Here is a 26,949-nt window from a genome sequence, read left to right as displayed (position 1 = left end):
AAACTGACACTTTCACTGATACTGGACTGACTCCACCTACACATTGCAGAAACTAAAATGCAAACATTTGCCGAAACACCAGAGAAAATGCACTTGATGGATCTTGGGAGAGACACCCACTATATGATATTGCTGGCCAGTTTTGGCCTGTGGTCATTTTCAAATGTGTTTGCGTCGTTGATGTAGGTGTCATATTTAAAACCTGTTTGGTGCTATGTGGGAACAAAGTACATTTGAAATAGCCACAGACTGAAAATTTATTTTTTTTAATTTTTTCGTCATTCAGAAATCACATCAAGGCTGTCTACCCACACATGAAGAAATTTATAGTCATTGTGTGTTTCTGTACTGTCCATCTGTAGGAATGCATAATGATTTGAAACAGAGCTATCGAAGAAAGTTCTTTGATTTTTCACAAATGTGTGACCATCATTCGTATGTATTACCAAACCAAAAACAAAAACAATTTTTGTTACAGTGTGATAAAATCTTTCACAAAGAATCAAGATGATGATGAAGAAGAAGACAGTGAGAAAGAGCAGCAGTGCTCTAGTACAGAAGAACCTGTCAAACGTGAACCTTCTCCTGAACTGGCTCGTATCTCTGCCCTGATCACAAGGCCGCCGAAAACCAAGCCTTCAAGTAAGCCCTCTGTTCCAAAGCCAGAAGAAACTATGGAATCCACTACCATTTCCATTTCTCCTGCAGCAAGCAGTACATCTTCTGCTGCATCCTCTCCTGAAAGTCCTCCAACTGTAACATATACCAAATTCAAAAAGAGTCCAAAGTTTAATCCCAAATTCAAGGCCAAAGATGTTACAAGGAAAATTGGGGCTGAAGTGGAAGAGCAGAAGGAACCAGTAGCATATTATTATGTAAGTACTGGAATATATTGTATCCAGTTACAGACTAGATGTTTCGCATGTAAAGATCATCAGTTCCATAAGGATTAAAACTCGTGATCACTGTTCATCTCTAAAAATTCTTTTAACACAGCATAAAATTAAATTAGTATCTTTGAGAAATGGAACATTTCAAATTTTAGTTAATTCAGTTGACTCTCATAGGTGTTCAGCATATGCTGTTATTTTTGCTTCAGTGAGTTCATTTCTACACTGTAATGTGTCATTGTTTGAACACATACATCCACTGAATGTGAGGCACTGTTTCTCCACTACAAATGTCTTTTTGATGGCAGTCCACATTTTCTGTTGGCAGTGGAAGCTGTCATGTCTGTCTGTCACTAAAAATGATGAATCTGGTTAACATAATGAATTGTCTTTACATAAACTGTTGATTATGTAGTGATTCATATGACACCACGTGTCTAGGTTCCCATTTGAATTTATACTTTTTACATTCTAAGCTGATGATGCAGCATGCTTGGCACTAGACTTCACATTCTGTAATTTATACTACCTAAGAAATTCAAATATTTGACTTTTTTCAACAGAAATAATAATAATTTCTTTATTTTCATACATAAGCTAGAACAAAAATATGAAACATCTCTTTACATAGGTGTATTTTATACATTTCATGATTATGGATGTTCATGATTTGATGATTTGATGAATGTGGACTAATGATGAAGTGTTGCTACAGCTGCTGTTACTTCTCACCTTCGCCTGGGTACAACATAGTATGTGCCATCTACAGGTGTTAGTATTAGTCTGCAGGTGACGACAAGATTTCTTGAAGAACAAAGGGGAATTTTTCATGTAACTGCCATGTAATATTTATTAGTTTTCATTGCTTTTGGCCATGATTCCACTCATATCCATTACCTTGTCCTTCTTATTCCTTACCAATTTAAGCTAACAATAACAGTCTTTTGCTTTCTTTAGTGATTTTATGTTACCTTTGTACATTTGTTTGTCTATGGAGTTATTATTTTTCCTTTATATTTGTTATTATTTGATGACCAAATCAGTGGGCTGTGGAATTAGTCATTTGGAGGTTTAGTTACTCAGCATTTGATGAAATTTTGGTAGAGTATCTGCAGTGGTATCAGTTTGCTTTCTTCCATTCTAATCTCTCATCTGTTCTTACCTGAGCTACAGTACTTTATGATGAGTATTTTTTTTCTTTTTTTAATGGAAGATGAAGGTTTCTTAGGTGAAAAAGGCATCATCCTGAAAATTATAATTTAAATACTGTAACAATTGTTTGTCCTTTGGATTTTGATGATGCAGATCCTGAGAAATCTGAATCTCTATTCTGACTTTCCTACAGTTAACATTAATGACACATGATTACTTATTTAAGCAAACTTGAGCATGGTTATATTCACATTCTGTGTAATAATTGTGTTACAGGTGTTGGCATGGTTTCTATGATTTTCTGTAGCAGTACTAACTGTATGATGTTTGGGAATGAGTTGAATCCCTACATAAATCTTCACATCTGAAGAGCACCTAGTTAGTTATAGCTTTTATCATTGCTGTACCATTTTATCTTTCTTTTCCAGTGTGAGACTACACAGCAACAGATATGCTTGTAACTTGCTCTTAGGGTGCCTTTTTCATTTTTCATACCAATGATTTTTTTTTCCACGTCTCTGCCGATTCTCCAACAACAATCAGTTTTAGCATGTTTGTAACTCAGTATCAATGATAGGTCCACTTCAGAACTTGTGATATGGTTTTGTAAGGCTGTGAATATTTATTGTCACTACAATTATTTTTATTTTGCATTTGGTTATGTATTGTGGTATCACTTCTACAAGATTTAGGAAGTGTCCTCTAGCCAAAGGTATCACAATGTTCATAAAAGCAAATCTACCCCCCCCCCCCCCCCTCTCCTACTTTTTTTTAAAGCTTGAATTTGCACGTTTCAATAGGGGAGAGACTGTATAGTGGAAGAGTTCCAATGTCAAAATGTAATTTGCAAAGCTCAGATAGAAAAATGTTTTGGAGAAATTGTTGTTTACAACATGTGAAAAACCAGGTATTCGTGCGTTCAGTGTGCATTTTCTTTTGTTGAAATATGCAGCAGTGTAGACATAGTCACTATATCAACAATTATGATTGGGTAATTTTTAATATAGTGATTGACAATTGACATTCAGACCTACCACCCCTCCCCTCCCCCTCTCCTTATTTCATTGCAGTTTTTGAGCTTGAGTGGCAATTAAGCAGTATGTGTAATATTAACCATTGATGATACATTGATAGTAAGGTTTATAGACCAACATTCAGTGTTAGTACTATTTTTTGTTTGTTAATATTCAAACAGAATAGTTATCATGTTAAAACGTAAAGCTGTCATCAATCCAAAGGTTTGTTTGGATGCCACAGTGCTTGACCAGGCATAGTACTTTTAGAGGTGGTATGCAGCTGACTTTCTTTGACATTTGAACTGACTTACCCAGCCAATTTTTTGGGGACCTACAGTTTAATACGTACTCCAAACCACAGTACAACCCAGCATTTTTCACATAAAAAAAGAAATGCTTAAGGTAAAAAAAGTGATAATTGACAGATTAAAGTCATAGGACTGACTGGGGATCAAACCCAAGGCCTTGGGAGCCATAGTCCCGCTCTTTATCCCTGAGTCGTCAAATATTACGATTATAAAATATAAGGTACGAATTAAACTTGTGCAGCTTTGTCAGGAGAACTTGCAAGACATGCAGATGGGGATGATGTGATCCAAGCAATTGAGCATACTCATATATTTAATTGGGAAATGTAACTGAGATATTCAAATTCACTTCCTTATCCAGTTATTAGTTTTAATCTGTCCTAAAAGTTCCTTATCTCTTGTGTTGCTCAACACGCCTTTTGGCTGTTGCATTCCTTCAGAAACTTAAATATAAGAGATTCTGGAGAAAGGGAGCATCACACATCAGAGAAGCATGTCTTCCATCCCAATTCATAAAGATCCTGAGCAGTTTCCTTGAAATTTTAACAAGATTTTTCATTGATTTGTGTAGTATCAAAACTGAGTCTCATCCTTGGACTGAATGAGTGAATATTGCCTTATTTGGTAGTGTCAGTTGATTGTTCACTTTTAGAGGTGTATAGGGTATTATTCATTAAGAATAGTGTCATAATATTCTTGCTTGTTATGGAGGCAGGTAGTATCTATAACAACACTCCTTACTTACATTTTAAAATTTATAAACACTAGAACATAAAATTGTTCTGGTATTAATAATCAGAAGAGGGTGATAAAATTTAGTTGTGCATGTTTCTGTCCCTTTCCTCTGTGCATCTTCTCTTGTATGAGGAAATGTAGCCAAAGTCCAAAAAGTTTTAAATTGCTTTTGTTGTAATATTCAGAAAAAGTATCAATGTTACTATGAGTCTGCAAAATTCTGCTGTGGCTCATTACAGAAGGCTAAACCCAATATTTTTTCTCTCTTATAGTGAATGCAAAGAAGGTATTTTTGCAGCATTCTATGAACAGAGGAGACATTGACTGTAAGCTGTATGAGCACTTTTTCCCCTTTTTTGAGATCCTGCTGTGTCTTGTGGTTCTTTCTTATTTTATGTTTGCAGTAGGAGTGTAAGTCAGTTCAGATTCTGTGTGTTAGATTTCAAATATATTTTAAGACACTATCATTTGTATCTCTAGGTATGTGGCTGATAGTTTTAGTCTTTGTACCCAGAAAAGCTCTCTGCTTTGTTCACATTGATGGATTCAAATTACTGGAAAAAAGATTATTCTGTGTCATGTACGAAGGTTGAAGTACTCCCAGAGATTCAACCGAAAGGTGGCAGATAAAGATTTATGTTGAGCCTGTCCCTTTCATGGTTTGATTTGTGTGACAGGAAAAAGTGTGTGCCCCTTGCCAAATTGGTTGACAAATTTTAGAAACAATTGTACAATGTGCGAAAATAACAAGAAGTAGAAAGTCCTGTGTATTGTACACATCTAAATCACAACGCAAGTGATGTGCAATTGGGCAGACACAGTAGCAAGTTGACTAAAACGACTGTGTGTTGCATTACTTTCGTGGTTTGTGGAATTGTAAGAATGAAATTCCAATATGCAATTTTGTGAATATAATGGGTCTGTTTGGTGATTTTTTTTTTCCTTGTATTTAGTATGTTGGCAGTAGTGTGGGTCCTCTCTGTTGTTTTGTTCCTTCCGATGTAGAATGTGTTTTTGAAGGACAGGTCTTGTGGATCTGCAGCGTACTCCTTATTATGTGCATGAATTTTCATTGTGACAGCATGATTGTTTTAATGAGTTCAGCTTCTAGTGTTGAATATAATAATCATGGGGTTCTCCTATATATGAAAATCTCAGTGTGTTGTTCTGAAGGATCACACCAGTCAATAAGAAAAAGGAGGAAAAAAGTGGACGGGAGAGTTTGATTAAGTTGCAGGTGATCCAGTGGAAACAGTAATTCATGTCATACATAATGTTATTAGTGCTAAAGTTGTTAAAACATAAGCTACAGCTTTGTAGTTCCCCAGTTATTTCTATGTGGCCAGTTTCTACCCTTTAGTTGTGTATTAATTGTACACATAAAGATTCTGGTTTGCACTGTAATTTTTTATGAAGTTCTTGAGATATCTGATGCAGAGTACACTCGCTGTCTGTTTTTACATCATTTAATTTTAAAATTCATTTATTGTGTTCGTTTCTGCACCACTATTTACTTACGACAAGAGAGGCAGATCTTCAGATGCTCATTGTTTGTATCATTGCAACTTACAAATTTTGAGAATATAATAACACCTGGAAAATAGTATGCATTTGTGGAAGCAATGAAGTATTATAAAAATGTATAGTTTAATTGGTGTTGTTTTCTCCCTTGCAGTACATTGTACAAAATTTACCGCTATTGTCTGTGCTTTGGTCATAAGCAGAATTTTTATATTATGAAACTAAATCCATAAACAAGTGGGATGAATGGAGTCACAAGCATGGGGGGGGGGGGGGGGGGGGGAATGAATATGCATGCGCACACACACACACACACACACACACACACACACACACATACACACACACACACACACACACACCGGACCTGCTATCAGAGGTGGTATGGCAGAAGACAAGGGTTCTTCAAAGAATGGATAATGAAAAGGGGAAATAATCATATTTTGTACATTCCAACAAGAAGCTATGATAGTTTCACAGAGTACACTTGTTTGTTTGTATTAATTTTTCTGTTGCCTTCAGTTTTGTTATGGCTGTTAGAGTAGTTAGAATTTCATAACAAACCTGTAAGGTTGGGTGTCTCATTTATTGAACTTCAATGCATGTTTGAAGATGCAGTGTAATTGAAGAAAGTGAATAGAGTTTGCATGTGTGATAGTGGCTGTTGCTTTAAGCTTTGTGTTTTGATACATTGATATATGTTTTTCATTGTGAAGTTCATAATTAGATAATGAGTGACGGCATGAAATATAAATAGGGGTGCACACTTCACTGATTCTGGAACAAATGACACAATTTTCTGAAAACTGTAAAATTATTGTAACAACTAATCTCCAAATTGAATGTTTTCATAACCCTATCCATTGGGTTTATTCTCTTTTAAGTTCTATCAAGTTCTTATGTATATGTTCTTTTTATTTTTCATATGCAATAATGTTCCTCCTTTCAGTGCTTATATTCTAAATTATATGTCAAGTATAGAAGCAAACTTTTCTTGTTGCATGCAAATAGTGAGAGATTTTCAGCTTCCTTGCCAAATGATATTAATTTAAATTGTATACAGTTTTATCATTCGGTATTCCATGTTAATGAAAAGGTTCTAGATGACTGATGACATGGCCAGAACTGCAGCCCTTGTAGAATGCAATTTTATCGTATGTGCTTGGTAACATCTGAATGAATTTCTGGTTATATCTGATGCAGTTTGCTCTCAGAAATGTTGTTAAGTATGTGCACGAAACCTGGAGACATTAAAAAAAATTTCTAAGAGCATTAGTGTCTGTTACAGCTCTGTTGGTAAGGAGCCCATTCTTAAACCATTAGAGAAATGTGTATCTGCAGGTACTAGTCTGGCCATTTCGACTAGTGCTTGTGTAATGCAAGTAATAATGTATTTTTCCATCCCAAGTGCAATAAAATTTAAAGTTACTGTGCATGTTGCATTTTTGAGATTGACACTTGTGTTATCTGCTCACCCCCATTTTCCTCCGATCTTCATCCTTGGTATTTGCATGATTACTGGTGCCACATTACTCTGAAACATTTGGTGCTATCTAAAAATAGAGAAAAAGGTGTGCAAGCTGTTGAAATCCTAAGCTGGTGCAAGGTGTGGTACTTTTCTGGTCATTTACATAATATACAGAAAACTGGGTGGCTCGTAAGTGCATAATTAGTATTGTAGTGTTCGTGTTTATCAGATCCATTCCTGGTTGCAAATATAGCAATGAAATGTTTGCATTTGTTGCAAGGAGTGTAGATAACTAAGAAATTAAATTATTTTTTGAATGCTTTTCTATGATCTTTGCAATGACAAGTGTGTCTGTGTTTGTTAGTGCCCCGAAAAATGAATAGGCAGTAAGATAAAATGCAAGACCAACTGTTGAACTAAGGGGAGGGCTGTATTTCAACAAAACTACCTGCTTATTTTCAAAGTATCACATCCCACATTCGTCACTGAAGACCCTGAATGAAACCATTAACATGGATGTGGTACCGGTGTCTGTGCCACACAAACTGGCAGCACTCAACTTTTCTGCATCGCTGAGAAAACAGGAAAGTCACAGCAGCTGTAGAGAGAATGGCCATCAGTTGTTTCTCTAAATTCACCATAAATTTGTATACCATACCATCTATTCAAAAATGCCAGAATAATGAAGTTGTTAATGTATCATAACTCAGTACCTGAACTTTCTACTTCTAGTCTTTTGAAGCCTTAGGTAGTACACTGTTGTGTTCACATTGACTCACATTGGAAATGGGATGATAACATCATAATTTTCACAGAAAAGGATGGCAAGTATTTTCTAACCTAATCTTGTCCGTTACTTGTTCTTCCAACAAATTCAGCATTTGAAAAAAAGCATGGAGCATTAGCATCCATCATCATTTCTTACTCTCATATGGATGACCTGGGATCACTACTTGTTGCAAGCAGGGTTTTATCCTTGACCAGAGGACTAGAATGGGGACCAAAGAACCCCATGGAGACAATATAGGAGTTATTTGAAAGAGAATTAGTGGCTCCTGCTTCAAAAGCCAACATTTGTCGGGAAAGTATTGTTCTGAATCTGCAATATGTTCTCCTTTTATGGCTTTTTTTTTCCCTACAGTAAAACTTTTCTGATAGCTCACTTAAAAAAAAAATATTTTTTTTATTAGAAAAAAACATCTATAGTGACTTCATTGCAGAGTACATGGCAATTAAAGCCACATTTAAAACAAAAAAATAGTATTGAGACAATAACATCATGATTTCATGTTTAGTAGGTAGCATGCAATGATAGTAAACAATTCACAGCACATGCATTTGAAAGTAAGTGGTATTTATTCTCATAAGACAACATAGTGTATGCCAAAAATATTATTGAAATCTGAAAAATAGAAACTTCCATGTGTAGTCATGGTACAGCTACTTAAAATGGAAACTTGTTTAGTGTTACTGAGGTTAACTAAAATGTCATCCTTGTAACAAAGATTATTTTTCTTTTTGTAATTCCATGTTTTGGAAATTAAGAGTTACACAGCTTCAGCCTTCCCTCTTGGCAAGTAGAGATATTTTGTTATATTTGGATCGGGCTGCTCCAATGTATTTTAGTTGTTGACTATGGGTGCTCTGGGCTGCGATTTGCTGTCATCTTTGACTTTTGTGAAGTTTTTCCTCTGTCTATTGAATAGAGTGGTGTGTAGCTTCTGTACAGCAAAATTCAGTACTTATCAGAAGATAATTAAATACCACCCATTGTGATAATATATTAGTAATAGGCTTCAATTAAAGACATATCTTCTCAGAATAAAAAGCATTGTCCACCATCTGTGAATTATCCATGATGAAACATCCACTATGTACTAAATAAAACTGCTAGATATATTTAATTAAAAAAAACAACTTCCACAGATAAATGAAATAAAAGTGGGATATTTTGTTTTCATCTTCACTTCTCCTACTTACTTTTTTGCCATCACCTTTCATTTCACCAAATTTGTTCCTGTTGTCAGTCTCACAAGGTACACCTTGACTGCAAGGTAAGGAGTTCAATCTTTAGTAAAGCTCTTTTGAAAGTGTTCTATGAACAGTTATGACAGGAAAAATTTTAGCTGCTAATAACTCACCATGTGCATCTGGAGGGTGACAGAAAATGGGTGCCTGGTAGGTGTAGAGATCAATCTTTTATGGGATTTACACTCTGTGATCAAAAGTACCCAAACACCTGGCTGAAAATGACTTAAAAGTTCATGGTGCTCTCCATCAGTAATGCTGAAATTCAATATGGTGTTGGTCCACCCTTAGCCATGATGACAGCTTCTGCTCTCGCAGGCATATGTTCAAACAGGTGCTAGTAGGTTTCTTGGGGAATGGCAGCCCATTCTTCATGTAGTGCTGCACTGAGGAGAGGTATAGGAGAGGTATTGTTGTCGGTCGGTTAGGCCTGGCACGAAGTCGGCATTCCAAAACATCTCAAAGGTGTTCTATAGGATTCAGGTCAGGACTCAGTACAGGGCTTTTATTGTCATGCAACCACTCCACCACAGGCCATGCATTATGAACTGGTGCTCGATCGTGTTGAAAGATACAATCGCCATCCCCGAATTGCTCTTCGACAGTGGGAAGAAAGATGGTGCTTGAAACATCAATGCAGGCCTGTGCTGTGATAGTGCCATGCAAAACAAGAAGGGGTGCAAGCCCTCTCCATGAAAAACACGACCATACCATAACACCACCGCCTCTGAATTTTACTACTGGCACTATACACATGGGCAGATGACGTTCACCGGGTATTCGCCACACCCACACCCTGCCTTCGGATTGCCACATTGTGTACCATGATTCATCACTTCACAGGTTTTTCCACTGTTCAGTTGTCCAATGTTTACACTCCTTACACCAAGCGAGGCGTCGTTTGGCATTTGCCGGCGTGATGTGTGGCTTATGAGCAGCCGCTCTACCATGAAATCCAAGTTTTCTCACCTCTCACCTAACTGTCATAGTACTTGCAGTGGATCCTGATGCAGTTTGGGATTCTTGTGTGATGGTCTGGAGTGGTGGTTGCCTTTTACACATTACGACCCCTTCAACTGTCTGCTGTCTCTGTCAGTCGACAGCAAGGTCAACCTGTACACTTTTGTGTTGTATGTGTCCCTTCACGTTTCCACTTCACTATCACATCAGAAACAGTGGACCTAGGGATGTTTAGGTGTGTGGAAATCTCGTGTATAGGTGTATGACACAAGTGACACCCAATCATCTGACCATGTTTGAAGTCTGTGAGTTCTGTGGATCACCCCATTCTGCAGTCTCACGATGTCTAAGGACTACTGAGGTCACTGATATGGAGTACCTGGCAGTAGGTGGCAGCACAATGCACCTAATATGAAAATATATGTTTTTGGGGGTGTCTGTATACTTTTGATCACATAGTGTATTTATTACACTTCACAAAATAGACATTGCTGACATAAAGGCACACCATTAAATGGTTCGCTTCATTAAGATCAAAGGCAAACTCCATGGGAGTTACAAACCGTGCTGGACGTTCAGCTAGGTATCCATTGTTAAAAAATGCCTATAGAATCATGTTGTTGTAACTGTGTGATGAGAACTGATGGAATGTGATGGCATTCAACTGAATGAGAAACAGTCTGTCATAAAGCTCATTATGAAACTGCCTATCCTTTAAGGCGTAGCTGCAGATAGTGTGATAATATGTTTTGTAGGCGTGGGAAAAACACACATCCAGAGGCTGAATTTGTTCAGTGGTTCCAGGTGGTATGAATTTCAATGTCAGGAGAGATAGAGTCCTCTAAAGGAGTACGATTTTTATACACAGATCAGGAATCAAGCAAAAGCAAGTTATTTTGACCAGATAGTGGCCACAAGCAGTGCTCGTACCATAGGTGGAGTCTAACATCCGTTTTCCCACTCTAGCTTGCTGAGACGTAATTATTCCCTGCTGCCCTTACAAGATCACGCACATGAGGAAGAAGTGTAAGGGGCAGAGCACCTCCAGTGTCTTGCAACAATTTAGCAGTCAACCAAATTAACAGTCAGCATAATTGTATGTGAATGTATTTAGGCATTGATGTTATTTGATTTTGATACGATTCTCTTGGTACCTGTAATCGACAGGTTTCCTTTAATATGCATTTCCTCTTCAAATGCCGATTGGTCGGAGTTGAAAACAAATTCCGAACTGAGTGATGGGATAAATTTGTTTATCTCATCTGCAAGTTTTTGGGCTGATTCCTCAGTTTGCTGTGCATTGTCAGGTTGATGCTTTGTGTGAAATTTCGTTATATTACGTTTTTCATTTCTGTTACACTGTTAGAAGTTAGACAATCATCCACTGCTTCCCTTGAAATCACTATAACCTATGTCTTGTGCAGTTTGATGTGCATATTTAGTATGTCACTATCATGCACATGCTGCAAATTGTATCGAACATCATCAAAATGCGCCAATATCTGCTTTTGTAACAAGTGCGCCTTGTCCTTCCTTAAATATACATAGTTTATCTTGAGCACTGCACGGTTATATTGCTGCAGACTTCGATGTATGTAATCATGTTTAGTACCCCTCCTTTGACAACAACTGTCCTTTACTACATTTCACTGGAGACTGGATTTGTGAATCCCTGCCCAACAAGGATGACGAACTACATGGCTGTTTCAATATCACTTTTAACTTGTTAAGCATGTATCGTCGTCACTGTACTACTCATGTACATTGTCTGCATAGTTGAGCATGTACAACACCACACATTCCACTCACTCATCTTGCAGAAATGCTAATATTTCATCAGCCACTTGTCTCCCTCTGTGTGAAATTCCTTGGGTTTCTTTCTGACAAAATGTCAATTTCAGCAACTGTTGCTGTAGATATAATGCAATTTTTGTTTTGTTTATTGTTGCCATTGCTCTGTTTTGTATCGACATCACTAGCACTGTAGCACTTTTTGAGTTACTTGTCTGTAGCCTCATGCTGTGCTCACCAGTGAATACCACCAGTCCCACCCCGTGTTGCCTTTAGCAGCCAATATTGTGGTTGAATGGTAGACAACATTTGGGCAGCGAATGCCATGAACATCATTGGCCTTTTGCAACCTCCCACTAAAGAGGTTGCTTGTCTGTCGTCATTCATCATTGTACTTTTGCGACTCCGTGCACACACACGTATACACGAGCGCACGTGCACGCACACCGGACTAAATGTGCAAGTGAAATTCTACTTTAAACACCTGAGAAACCCAGTATATTTGAAACTTTTCCCCATCATAGACTATAATTTCTTACGACACCATTTTATTTAGCCATACTTTGGTGTTGATGTGTTCTGTGACCTGACTGAAGATAGAATTATATTCGTAGAATGTTGCACAAACCTGTAACAGTTACCTGTTACAAAGAAGTTTTCACTCTGCAGCAAAGGGTGCACTATGAAATTTCCTGGCAGATTAAAACTGGGTCCTGGACCAGGACTCAAACCCAAATCCTTTACTTTTCGTGAGCAAGTACTCTACCAACAGAGCTACAAAAGCATGACTTATGACTTGTCCTAATACCCTTACTTCCGTCATGGTATTAAGTTGTGCTTCAGTTGCTCAGTTGGTATAGCACTTACCCATGAAAGGCAAAGGTTCTAGGTTCGAATCCCAGTCTGGCACAGAGTTGTAATCTGCCAGGGAGTTTCAGTTGCCTATTATACTGACAGTCATTCATGCTGATGATTTTATGCCCACTATCAAGCTACACTCATGGGTATTTGACTTAGAAACAGGTGCTTTTGTTGGACAGGTAGTAGAGCACAGCAAATCAAATAATTTGTGTGTTATGTAAAAATCATTTAACAGCATGCAAATGCCCAAACCCCTCCCATTTGTTTATTTACAACATGTAAGGACTAATGAGAGTACTTGTCTCAAAATAATGGATCATACCAACAGATCATTGTTTATGTTAAGTTCACCATTTAGAAATTGTACTTCGCCCTCTCTTCTAAAGTCAGTGACCATTGTCTATGGACATGTTAGTTGATCAGACAGGTCATTATAACAGCTGTTTTGAGCAAATGGTGTTATCAGTGTTTGCCACAGATAGCAACAGGTTGTCAGAAGTAAACTCCACAAATAGGTTGTGGTGTGGTACAAGTTTGGGGACATTGCTTTGTGGCATGAACTTTGTCCATTTACCAACTATATGTCATTTCACCAACTGTACAGTTTCTTCCCTTTCTAATTGGTGTGTGTGTGTGTGTGTGTGTGTGTGTGTGTGTGTGTCCATATACATACACGCGCATGCACGTTCACTAATATTGCTTAGAGCTGCTGTGATCTGAAGCTAGGTAATGTAGACTTACTCTTTGGCTAGCTCTTTGTCCTATTTTATGCACCTTAAGCTATATTATTTTCAGTGTAATTCATTCTCCACACACCTTTTCATCTACTTCATCAGTAGTTACCAGCCTGTTTATAAACAGCATGCACACCTTACGGAGGTTGTAAGCACATTTCTGGGAGAGAGTGGATCATGTAAAGTGAGTCTCCAAGGATTTAAACTTTTCCCACATTTTAAACATTTCATCCCCTTAAAGTAATTTTAGGCAGCATTTCTGACATGTCTTTATGTAGTTACTGTTGGAAGAACAGCAGAAGTGCACCTCAGTTTTTCAGTGTAATAGTTTTGTTTTGTCTTAATTTAAAAGAGAGATATGCATTTGGCATCGTTGGTGGTAAGCTGTTGCATGAAGTGCCTGCATGTGATCGTGCAGGCAGCTGATTACTTGCCATATGTGATACAGAGTCAAACCCTGAGAAGTGTGAGGATAGTGACTCTCCCTTAGAATGTGGGCTGAAGCCTGCAGAGAGTGGACAACCTACCCCTGCCCTGAAGACGATTGCGAGTGGACCTTTGCAGGTGAGTGATGTTCTGGAGCTCATAACTGCACAACAATCCAGCTCTTCAGTTTGCATTAGCTATACTGTAAGGACCTGACCTGTTAAATCATTCATTAACAGTTTATGAAACTTAAACATTTATTTTGAAAATGTTTTGGCATAATTTTTTAATAATTTTTTGCATTTTGTCCATGAAGGTAATTAATTGATTTGTCAGAATTACTAGTAAATTTGCATGTGTGTGCAAAAATCTGTAATTTTCCCCGAGTGTAATGTCATATGTGCACTTGAATCTTTTGTTGATCAATTGTATATATCAGAAAAATTCAGTATTCATTTTAAAAAAGTGACAGTTTTTAATAATGTTTTACAAAGTAGCTAGAAATTTGATACCACAGAACATACCCCAGTGTTCTCGTGATGTCGTGTAATAGTAGGGATATGATTCTAAGCCACTGGTTGATAATTTTTGTGGACTTTTTATGTCAGAGAGTAAAACTGAAATGGCACAAGAACAAAGATTTTATATCTTTGGGAATATATGAACATGTAACAGCTTAATAAGGACGAAATACCAGACTCCTGGTTATGTAAATCAGAAAATTTCTAATTAAAAGTTAAGTTTAGAGTGCAGGGGTATCGCATGCAGATGGCACACGAGCAATTCTTAAAAATATCTATTATGTGCTCGTTATTACATTACATCACATTACATCTTATGTCATACAGGGTGTACATAAAATCTGAAAATGACTCATCGGCCACGTTTTGTACGCTCATATACATTGTCCTACGTCTAATACCGAACTACCTACAGTGTGTAAAAACATTTGAGCAATGCACATATTGTCACTTACCTTTCAGAAACAGAGATTTGGGTCTTAAGATTATGATTTCTGCCAATATAATATTTATTGCATGAAAACCTTATGTAATTTCTGTTATCTTTCTGTATATTCTCATCTATTCTTAAAGAAGGCCATAGCAGATATTACATGATGCACTTTTTTATGTGGCACCTGTAGTATCACTTTTTCCTCACATACTTTTATATTCACGTACTCCATCCACACATCATTTTACAAGTGTTGACTTTGTTACCAGTTGTCTTGCTTCATTAAAAAAATTATTTAAACATTTTCTTGCATTCAGGCAACTAAAAATTAAAAAAAAAAAGAACCTGTTAGACATAATTTCACATGTGGGACAGATATTTTAGATTATTGTTTTATATAATTTTGTCAGTTTCCTTAGAATACTTTTAGGAGCTGAAAAACTTCCTTTAATTTAAGTGACTGGGAGTTCTTAATTGTAGTGAGTGTCAATGAGAGAATGATGCAGTGCCATTACAGATATCTGAGAAATATTAATTGTGTACCCTCCTTTATGATTAGGTTTCATTTTCTCAAGTGCCATGTGTCTTTCAAGTTAACTATTTACATTTGAGATTTTCTTTATTGTGAACAGCTATAAACTGTTGTTCACAAGCTAAAAAGTGTTACATAAAAAATGTATCAAGTGTAATCATGTTTGTACAGTACTAATATTAACATCATTGTCGAGTTGGCAGTGTGTTAAAGTATTTGGGTGATACCATTCACAACAGGTTGAGATTTGTTGCTGACACAATTAAATTAGTGTATTTGTCTTAAAAATAATGTGTTCATTACAGTCTTTTGAGAATCGATAATCTGAGTTATTGATAAAGTGGATAGGAGATAGATCAAATAGTTCCACTACTTGTATTGTACTTGAAATTGTTCCAGGCAGATAATGCTGCAATTTACTTTTATTAGAAAATAAAGGTGTTATTTCATCTTACCACACTAAAACTGAGCGAACATTTATCTCTGTCATTACTGTCGAAATATGAAAATTTCTATTACTCCTGTCATTGGAACCTCTGCAGCACAAATCAGTGTTTTTTTTTCTACTCCTCTTAAATACATACTCTTGTTCTTTGTCTGGACTTGCATCCTCAAGAAGGGAAATTGTAACTGATACATATAGATTTTGGTTTTTTGTAATTTCCCCAAATTGTTTAAAATTTATGCTGGGAAGGTTCCAACAGAAAGGCAAGAGCTTAATTTCCTATCCTTTCTTTTCACAAGACTCTGCCCTATCTCTAAGGAACTGGCCGTCAGTGGAACATTAAATCTTGATCCATTACTCTTCCTCCTCCTCCTCCTCCTCTAAAAACAGACAAGCCCTTGAACCCTGATCCTTCTGAATGGAAGGCCTTTGTATTAACCGCTGCATGGCATCAGTAGCCATCATATGGACTATGCTCCACCTGTAATTACACTTGCATTATGCAAAGCAGAGTATACTTTTTCACAACAAGGTGTTGTAACATTGTGTATCAGTGCTTGTCTGTAGTGGTATCTTCGGTGAACACTAAATTTATGAATCTAGGTCTTCTTTTCCCACATCCTCTTGATGAAGGCGATGCAAGTGAAGCTCAAGTTGTTTCTTAAGTTAAATTGGCAAGAAGGTTGAGGATAGTTAATATCAGACCACCACCACCACAAAAAATATTTGTTCTCACTAGGTTTGTAAATCATGGAAACATTTCCAGATCTGAAAAAGAAATACCAATTGTACTGTTAATTTAATGATTACTGCCACCTTACCAAATAGCCCGAACTTGCATATTTGGTTAGTTTGAATGAGCAATTTCATAAGTCAGTTGCATCACTAGTGCAGTAGTTCTTATTAAACATCGTAATAATCATAACTTTGTTAGTAATCGTATATTGTATAGTCTCCCATGTGCTAAGAATGAGATTAAAATCGATTGAAGGAAACTGCCTAATGTATATTAAAAAATTATGGTCTTTGAAACGCTCATTCCATACAGTGGTCTTGCAAATCGTAACTCAGAATTCACATGCATTATATTAGCAAATGTAACATAAAAACAAAACAAGAAATTGGTTTTGTGATTAATAAAATATTCACTATAGAATTCTGCACTTCATATAAAGGGTATTCTTACCATACCCAAGGGAAGTGTTTAATTCCTAATAATAAAAATGGCTATTTTCACTCTGATGAGATAAAATAAATAGGAGAAAGTATATATAGACCATACTCCTATATAATTATGTATTGTTTGTTTGCCGCAGTTTAAAGCAAAATCAAATTATCTTCTAGATTGGGCCCATTCAGCAGGCAGCTTGGTGAGCACGAGTGCTCACGCTCGCTCACCACCTAACAAGGGAACCTCCCCATCGCACCCCCCTCAGATTTTGTTATAAGTTGGCACAGTGGATAGGCCTTGAAAAACTGAACACACATCAATCGAGAAAACAGGAAGACGTTGTGTGGAACTATGAAAAAAATAACCAAAATATACAAACTGAGTAGTCCATGCGCAACATAGGCAACATCAAGGATAATATGAGCTGAGGAGCACCGTGGTCCCGTGGTTAGTGTGAGCAACTGCGGAACGAGAGGTCCTTGGTTCAAGTCTTCCCTCGAGTCAAAAGTTTATTTTTTTATTTTCAGACAATTATCAAAGTTCAAGCACGTACACATAATCAACTTTGCTCTCCAAAATTCCAGGACATGTTCAGATTTACTTGGACATATGCAGTATTTGACGGTCTACACACGGAAAAATTTGAAAACGTTAAAAACATGTTTTAACAGAGCACAGAGAAAACTGTGCGACCGTGAAACTGTTGCATTCATTTGTTGCAGTTTATGTGACAAACTCTTATGTTTTCATCACTTTTTTGGGAGTGATTATCACATCCACGAGAAAACCTAAATCAGGCAAGGTAGAAGAATCTTTTTACCCATTCGCCAAGTGTACAAGTTAGGTGGGTCGACAACATATTCCTGTCATGTGACGCATATGCCGTCACCAGTGTCATATAGAATATATCAGATGTGTTTTCCTGTGGAGGAATCGGTTGACCTATGACCTTTTGATCAAATGTTTTCGGTTCCCATTGGAGAGGCACGTCCTTTCGTCTACTAATCGCACGGTTTTGCGGTGCGGTCGCAAAACACAGACACTAAACTTATTACAGTGAACAGAGACGTCAATGAACGAACGACAGATCATTACTTTGTGAAAATAAAGAAAGTCAAATTTACACTCGAGGGAAGACTTGAACCGAGGACCTCTCGTTCCGCAGCTGCTCACGCTAACCACAGGACCACGGCACTCCTGAGCGTGTATTGGCCTTGATGTTGCCTATATTGCACATGGACTACTCAGTTTGTATATTTTGTTTATTTTTTTCATAGTTCCACACAACTTCTTCCTGTTTTCTCGATTGATGCGTGTTCAGTTTTTCAAGGCCTATCCACTGTGCCAACTTATAACTAAATCTGAGGGGGGTGTGATGGGCAGGTTCCCTTGTAAGTAGTGAGTGCTTCTGGTAAAATGTCATGACCAGACGTCATTATGTAGAACAGAGGAAGTGCAAACTCTGTGCCCTGTCTTGCATATTTGGTTGGTTTGAATGAGCAATTTCATAAGACAGTTGCATCACCAGTGCAGTAGTTCTCATTAAACAGAAAGGCAAGAGCTTATTTTCCTGTCCTTCCTTTTCTTATGACAATATGTTAAATTCATCATAGTTTTAAATGCAAGCATATTTAGTTAATGGCATAGTGCTTAAAGTGGCGAGTAGCTCTTTTAAAATCGGTGAAAAGTAGCATTATTGTCAGGTTAGGAACTTCAAAGAAAAGGTCAGGCACACCAGTATCATTTTATAACATGCCAGTGCAGGATGCCTGTCTACAGTGAGAAGTCACAGACCTGCAATGTGACAGGCAGTTGAGTTATAAGTTTCATAATAAAGTGCCTTGTAGACTCTTATAAAAATTTCGATATAAATTTTCACAACTCCGTAAGTTTTCAGCTACTATTATGTCAGTGTTGAGACCTACATATCTGTGTGAGCAACTTGTTTCTGCAAGGAAGAGAACAAAATCTACCAACAGAAGCTCACTGACTTCAATTTAAAAGCTTATCTTCAAATTAGCAGTGCTCAGAAATTGTACCAGACATCGATGCATTTGTGAAAAGCAAAATAAGTAGTATTCATTGACATGCAGTATTTCTATGTTTAATGTGTGAATAAAATAGTCATTAAATACATTTTGATTTCAATTTAAACTTCATCTGAAAACAACATTCACCATAAGGCTGCATCACCCGTAACAAATATAATCTTTTGTACTTACCTGCCCAATATTCATTTCATTATCAATTAAAAGAAATGTAGGCTTAATTTCATTGTAATTTCTCATCAGTTCAACGGTTTTAGTAAATAAATTTGCCATGAAAGGCATTAATTAGCCACTGTGAAGCAATACATCTTTGTAGAACTATTGGCAGGCAGACACAACAGTTTCTCCCCTCCTCTTCCCCCTCCATTACTGTGAGCCAGTTGATTGCTCACTGCTGAGGTGTAAGCGTGAGCCAGTTCACGCAGTCTGATTGGTGAATGGGCCTGTTCTAGATTACTGAAGATAGGAACTTCGGATTTATTTTAACTTGTTTCTATTTCAAAAAGAATCATCCAGTTTTGCCAGGGTGTATCCTAGCAATACAGTCTTGGGTTACTTTGCGTACAACCAAAGATTCCATTTACCTTTCACAAATGTTTGATACATCCTTCATCAGTTTCATTACAAACACCCAGACGATACTCAAGCTCATCCCATATTTTTGTAAGCATGCCTGGGAATATGGCTTTTATCACAGCTTCTGTCTGATGTAGCAGTTCGCCCAAACTTGTTTGAAGGGGACGCACATGAATGAAGTCTTTCACAAGCCCTGCCTTGGAGGTCATTGGTGCAATACAAAATCTGTACACCTGTTACAACTGAAGCATTATTGAGGTAACTTGTTAAGAAATCCTGTTATGTGTAGGTTCCAATACAGAAGGGCTATGTTCTGTTGAAACATGAAATTTTCACCATGTGCCCACAATTGGGGATAAAGTGTGATCTCCAGCATATCTAAGTACATGACATGGTTCTTGTACTCACCGTTTAATCAAAGAAGAATGAGCATAAATCTTTTTCAGGAAATGGTGCAAAACACATGAAGCTTTGAAAAATCTTTCTTGTGCTTGACTGTATGTGTCTGCTGTGTTCACCTTATTCTTATGTTGTGGTTGTCCATTTTTCCACTTAAGTGCAGGGTAGCTGACCACTAAATGTGTACTAAATCATTGTCTTCTATCTGCACACCCAGAACAAATTCATAAAATCCTACACATAGTTGTTTACACCATTATGAAAGGCTTTTAACAATGGCTGACTTGTGGCTGTGCGATTAATAGACTTCTGTGGACTACATGCACAACTCTGTTGAGTGCAATCTGCATTTTAAACTAGCACACTGTTATAACCTGTGGATTCCTGTTTACATGAACAACCAATGTCTTGAAACTTCTGGTGCCATTATGCAGTGCTGTACTCATGGGAAAAATCGTACTACATAGTTGTAGCTGAGTTGCACCTATTGAAACAAAACTAAAATGCCTTTTCTTGGTGTGTTATCCCATCTGAACTTAACATTTGTTAGGTAATGACCAAGCAAGCTAGGTGCACCAGGGAGATGCCTACCGTTCTTTATCAGGGGCAAATTATTTAGTCTACCCTGAGTGCTTCGGTAGTTAGGTTTTTTAATGTGTGCGTATTACTAGACACAGTTTGTGCGTTTTTGTCAAGGTCTGCAGTAGATTTCTGTAGCATGAGTCCATAGTCATTTGTTCGCTTGTTTTGAAAACTAGTGTGACTGCTTGTTGGCGTTAGTCAATCAGGCAATAGTAGCCGACCGCGTCAGACTCTACCAACAGATAAGTAAACCGCTTTTGTGACTTTTACGAGTTCCTAACCAGGAGCGAGTTTTATTATATCATCTGTGTGCTTTAAAATTTAAAATCTAATAGCCACAGTTCTCGCGTTTTCATTTGCGTCAGAAAGTAAACAGAGTTTGTGACATATTACAAGTTCCTTATCAGGGGCAAATTATTTAGTTTAACCTGAGTGCTTCGGTAGTTAGGTTCTGGAATATCTGCGTATTACTAGAGACAGTTCATACGTTTCCTTAAGGTCTACATTAGAGATGCGCAGCACATGCCGATAGTCTGTTTATCTGCATAGTTTAGTTCTCCACAGTCTTTGGTATGGACAAGGACTGCGATTGTTGTGTGCGGATGCGAGCCGAGTTGGTAACACTTCGCTCTCAGCTTGAGGCTGTGATGGCTTCAGTTACACAGCTTGAGGCTGCAGTGGATGGGCACCGCTGTTGTGGGCCGGCCGTGGGGATCCAACAGGCGTCCAGCGCGTCAGAGTCCTCTGATTGGTCCTCACTGGGGGCCAACCCAGTTACTGCTCGCACTGAGGCTGACCCCTCACCTGTGGACGAGTAGGAGGTCACCTCAGGGTGAAGCAGGCAGCGAAAGACTTCCTAGGCGGCTGCACGTAAGGCCTCCCTGGTTTGTCTGACGAACAGGTTCCAGGTGCTGTCTGCAGCTGACACTGTCACTGAGCCGGATGCTGTCGCCTGTCCTGTTTCAGAGAAAACCACTCAGCCTGCAAGATCCAGGCAATCACAGAGGGTGGGACTATTGGTAGTTAGAAGCTCCAACGTTAGGCTTGTTATGGGGCCCCTTATGGACTTTGCTGACAAGGAAGATACGAAAACAAATGTGCACTCTATGTGCATACTGGGTGGAGTCATTCCAGGCGTGGAAAGAGTCCTCCCGGATGCCATGAGGAGCTCAGGGTGCAGCCAGCTGCAGGCGGAAACTCACGTCGGTACCAATGATGTGTGTCGCTTTGGATGAGAAGAGATTCTCTCTGGTTTCAAGTGGCTAACAGAAGTGGTAAAGGCTGCCAGTCTTGCTTGCAAGATGACAGCAGAGATGACCATTTGCAGCATAGTCGACAGAACCGATTGCTGACCTCTGGTACAAAGCCGAGTGGAGGGTCTGAATCAGAGGCTCAGATGGTTCTACGACCGCGTAGGCTGGAGATTCCTCGACTTGCGCCAAAGGGTGGTTAGGTTTTGGGTTCCGCTGAATAGGTCAGGTGTCCACTATACGCAGGAGGTGGATACATGGGTAGCAGGGGCTGTGTGGCGTGGGCTGGGCGGTTTTTTGGGTTAGAGGGTCTCAGGAAAACACAAGATGGGCTTCAGTCACAAAGGGTGCAGGCTGAACACAGGAAGAACATAGATACAAGAACCATTGGTATAACAGTTGTAAATTGTCGTAACTGTGTTGGGAAAGTACCAGAGCTCCAAGTGCTAATAGAAGGTGCTGATGCTCAAATCGTTATAGGCACTAAAAGCTGGCTCAAGCCGGATATAAGCACAGCCGAAATTTTTGCGAAGAACCTAACAGTGTTCCGAAAAGATAGGCTAAACACGGTTGGCGGTGGCGTGTTTGTTGCTGCTAGAAGTAGTTTAACTTGTCACGAAATTGAAGTAGATACTTCCTGTGAGTTAGTATGGGCAGAGATCATTGTTGGCAACTGGAATAAAATAATAATTGGATTCTTTTACCGACCTCTCAGTTCAGATGATACGCTTGCTGAAAGGTTCAAAGAAAACTTGAGTTTGATTTCAAACACGTACCCGACTCCTATGATAATAGTTGGTGGTGACTTTAATTTACCCTTGATATGTTGGCGAAAATACATGTTCGATTCCGGAGGTACGCATACAATATCATCCGAAATTGTGCTAGACGCATTCTCTAAAAATTATTTCGAGCAGTTAGTTCATGAGCCCACACGAATAGTAAATGGTTGTGAAAACACACTTGACATCTTAGCAACAAATAATCCTGAGTTAATAACCAGCATCAAAACCGATATAGGCATTAGTGAACACAGGGTTGTCGTAGTGAGATTGAATATTGTAATCCCCAAATCCTCAAAAAATAAGCGAAAAATATACCTATTTAAAAAAGATAAAAATTCACTTGATGCCTTCCTGAGAGACAATCTCCATCCACAATGAAACTCTGTCTCAAAACCTGGCAGAAAATCCAAAGAGATTCTGGTCGTATGTGAAGTATCTTAGTGGCAAGAAACAATCAATACCTTCTCTGCTCGGTAACAATGGACGTACTATCGAAGACAGTGCTGCCAAAGCAGATTTACTAACCACAGCCTTCCGAAATGCCTTGACAAAAGAAGATGAAGTAAATATTTCAGAATTCGAATCAAGAACAGCTGCCAAAATGAGTAACGTAGAAGTAGATATCCTCGAAGTAGTGAAGCAACTCAAATCACTTAATAAAAGCAAGTCTTCTGGTCCAGACTGTACACCAATTATGTTCCTTTCGAAGTATGCTGATGCCATTAGCTCCATACATAACAATCATATACAACCGTTTCCTCAACGAAAGATCCGTACCCAAAGACTGGAAAGTTGCACAGGTCACACCAATATTCAAGAAAGGTAGTAGGAGTAATCCACTAAATTACAGGCCCATATCATTAACATCAGTATGCAGTAGGATTTTAGAACATATCCTGTGTTGGAACTTTACGAATTACCTCGTAGGAAACGGTCTATTGACACACAGTCAACATGGGTTTAGAAAACATCGTTCCTGTGAAACACAACTTGCTCTTTATTCACATGAAGTGCTGAGTGCTATTGACAAGGGATTTCAGATTGATTTCGTATTCCTGCATTTCCAGAAGGCTTTTGACACTGTACCACACAAGTGGCTCGTAGTAAAATTGCGTGCTTATGGAATATCGTCTCAGTTATGTGACTGGTTTTGCGATTTCATGTCAGAGAGATCACAGTTCATAGTAATTGATGGAAAGTCATCGAGTAAAAGAGAAGTGATTTCAGGTGTTACCCTGGTTAGTGTTATAGGCCCTTTGCTGTTCCTTATCTATATAAACGATTTTGGAAACAATCTGAGCAGCCGTCTATGGCTGTTTGCAGATGACGCTGTCGTTTATCGACTAATAAAGTCATCAGAAGATCAAAACAAACTGCAAAATGATTTAGAAAAAATATCTGAATGGTGCGAAAAGTGGCAGTTGACCTTAAATAACTAAAAGTTTCGTTAAACTTCAGTTAAATGATAAATCAGTCTAATCTAAAAGCCGTAAATTCAACTAAGTACCTAGGTATTACGATTGCGAACAACTTAAATTGGAAAGACCACATAGAAAATGTTGTGCGGATGGCTAACCAAAGGCTGCATTTTATTGGCAGGACACTTAGAAAATGTAACAGACCTACTAAGCAGACTGCCTACACTACGTTTGTCCGTCCTCTTTTTAGAATACTGCTGTGCGGTGTGGGAACCTCACCAGGTAGGACTGACGGAGAACATCAAAAAAAGTTCAAAGAAAGGCAGCATGTTTTGTATTATTGCGAAATATGGGAGAGAGTGTCACAGAAATGATACAGGATTTGGGCTGGAAATCATTAAAAGAAAGGCATTTTTCATTGTGACGGAATCTTATCACGAAATTCCAGTCACCAACTTTCTGCTCCAAATGTGAAAATATTTTGTTGACACTGACCTACATAGGGCAGAATGATCGCCATGATAAAATAAGGGAAATCAGAGCTCATATGGAGAGATATAGGTGTTCATTCCTTCCGCGCGCTATAAGAGATTGGAAAATGTGTTTTGCAGAGTATCCATGTAGATGTAGATGTAGATGTAGAACCACATGAACTGGCAACTTACAACTGGTGCCTAGGTAAACTTGTGGTTTCGATGCATACGTAACATTTACACAAAATTTCCTTCTTGATTCATGTCCAAGATATAGTTTAGTGAAATCAAATAACTCTTTTTTAAACACACTGTACATATTGGTGGTGCCAGTTGAAGAATCTAACTTCTATTATTCAAACAGAGCCAGTGTAGATAGAATGTGCAATACCACTTTTAGAAACTAATTTACAATAGCCCATCAGAGTCATTGAATTTTTTACGTGCAAGAATTTGATGTACTTACACACACACACACACACACACACACACACACACACACACACACACACACAAGGATCGGCTATATCTGTGCCTGATTCTTTGCACTAAGTTTTCAAAATACAGAATATTACACCTCTCTTAACAGTTTTATCAATGTAGTGGATGACTGATTTGAATTTTGTTTTGCAGGAGACCTTATAAGGTAAACTTACCTTTTAATTTGTGCTCATTTAATCTGAAAATTATGTATTAAAATATTATTAGTTTACTAGCAAGTTACCAGAAAAATAACACTTTAATGTCATTAAAAGGTCCAGACTGACAAGTACAATTGCCAAAGTGATCAAAATACAACATAATAGTATTATCAATAACTTCATTAAATCAGGAATTGTAGTTTTGCTCAAAACTCCAATTTGTAAAATCTCATCATGTTAGTGCTGCTATCTAGCACTTTGTTAAAAGTTTTGTTACATTGACTGTGTATTATTCTGCACTATATAAAATGTGACTGTACTTTAGTGTACCTTGAACTGATTTATGCAATATTTCAGTGCCTGTGTTCTTCAGAAGTACGATGCAATGTTCCTTCGGGTACGCATGCATATTTGAAGAAACAGGCATTGTGGCGTCTACAGCCATTATGAAATACATGAAATGTATTTGCAGTTGTGAATATGGACAACCGTCAGCTGTATAATGGAATAATGATGATGAAAATTTGTGCCGATCTGTGACACGAACCTGGATTTCCCGCTTATTGCGAGTGGTTGGTTGCCTTACAGTTAGGCTATTCAAGCATGCCTCATGGTCATTATACAGCTGGTTGTTGCCCATATTTGCAGCTGCAAATACATTTAATATATTTCATAATGGCTATAGTTGGTGCATGCGTGTCCAAAGGAACATTTCATCACACTTCTGAACAACACAGGCACTCTAATACCAAATTTATCTGCCGACACTGGGCAAGCAACTTTCAATTAAAATGTCTCCCCTGTGTGGGAAGGTACATAATGGATGCACGAGTGAAGGTGTGGACACATGGTTGATGACATACTGTTGATATCATATGGAAATTTGAGTGTGGTTGTGAGACGTGCTCAGATAGCGTATTGGGAAGGTAACTACTCGCAATAAGTAGGAAATATGGGTTAGAGTCCCCGGTCGAGCACAGATTTTCATTGTCGTCGTTCCATTATACAGTTGATGCTTGTCCATATTCGCAGCTGTGAATACATTTCATGTTACTCTGGTGTTTTAAAATATAGGGCATGTAAATTGCACAGAATCTTTTTCGTTATAATGACTCAGTCCGAAGGTGTCCTATCATCTCCCAATATTCTACAGTAAATTCCTGCATGCCATGCATTATGATTGCTTGTTACACTTTCTCATCCACACACATTTTTGTCAGTGCTACATTTTCCTCAATAAATGGTTGAGCAGAGCTGCATTTTATATATACATCTGTATTTTTTTTCTACCTTTACTGTTATTTTTGACATCTGTCTATGAAGTTGGCCAGCCTATCATTGAAGCTTCTGACTTTTTCCTGCTTTTACCTTTTGTGCTTGTATATACAAGATGGATAAGTGAAACCACTCAAAGCCACATTCTCATCTAAGAACACATGAACATACTTAACTACACTGTTGTGATTGTGGAATCTATAGATTCACATCACCAGGAAACAAAGTTGTAAAATATATTATTCTAACAATTCAATGAAGGAAATATGATAATGGATCAACATAAGTGCTTTTTTATGTGGTATAAAATGACATATTTCAAAGTAATGAACTGTTGTCATTTCTGAATAGTATTTCATTAAGGGGACCTGTTGTGCCAGCAACACAAGGTAGGCCAGCAGAATAGTGTTCATGATTCCTCAAACAAAGCAGTTTATTTAGATAAAGATATAAGATATCATCAGTTATGATCTTCTTTGAGTTTTACATTACATTCGACTGTAACTGGAA

General features: G+C 37.9%; 1 protein-coding gene across 6 annotated transcripts in view; it reads left to right on the top strand.

Moving 5' to 3' along the window:
* Window positions 1–26,949, top strand: part of LOC126470093 (transcription initiation factor TFIID subunit 3) — a 337,538-nt gene that overhangs the window by 240,136 nt on the left and 70,453 nt on the right. For 3 of the 6 annotated variants that reach the window (XM_050097646.1, XM_050097640.1, XM_050097642.1), the window contains one exon: window positions 479–875. In XM_050097646.1, the coding sequence (XP_049953603.1) occupies window positions 479–875 (397 nt within the window). Of the gene's footprint in view, window positions 1–478; window positions 876–13,912; window positions 14,029–26,949 lie in introns of all 6 variants that reach the window. The other 3 variants (XM_050097644.1, XM_050097645.1, XM_050097643.1) reach the window with 2 other exon arrangements.

Source organism: Schistocerca serialis, chromosome 3 (genome assembly GCF_023864345.2).
Source record: "Schistocerca serialis cubense isolate TAMUIC-IGC-003099 chromosome 3, iqSchSeri2.2, whole genome shotgun sequence".
In the NCBI taxonomy this organism is placed as follows: domain Eukaryota; kingdom Metazoa; phylum Arthropoda; class Insecta; order Orthoptera; family Acrididae; genus Schistocerca; species Schistocerca serialis.
Note: the sequence above shows the minus strand (reverse complement) of the source record. Positions and strands in the feature narration are given on the sequence as shown.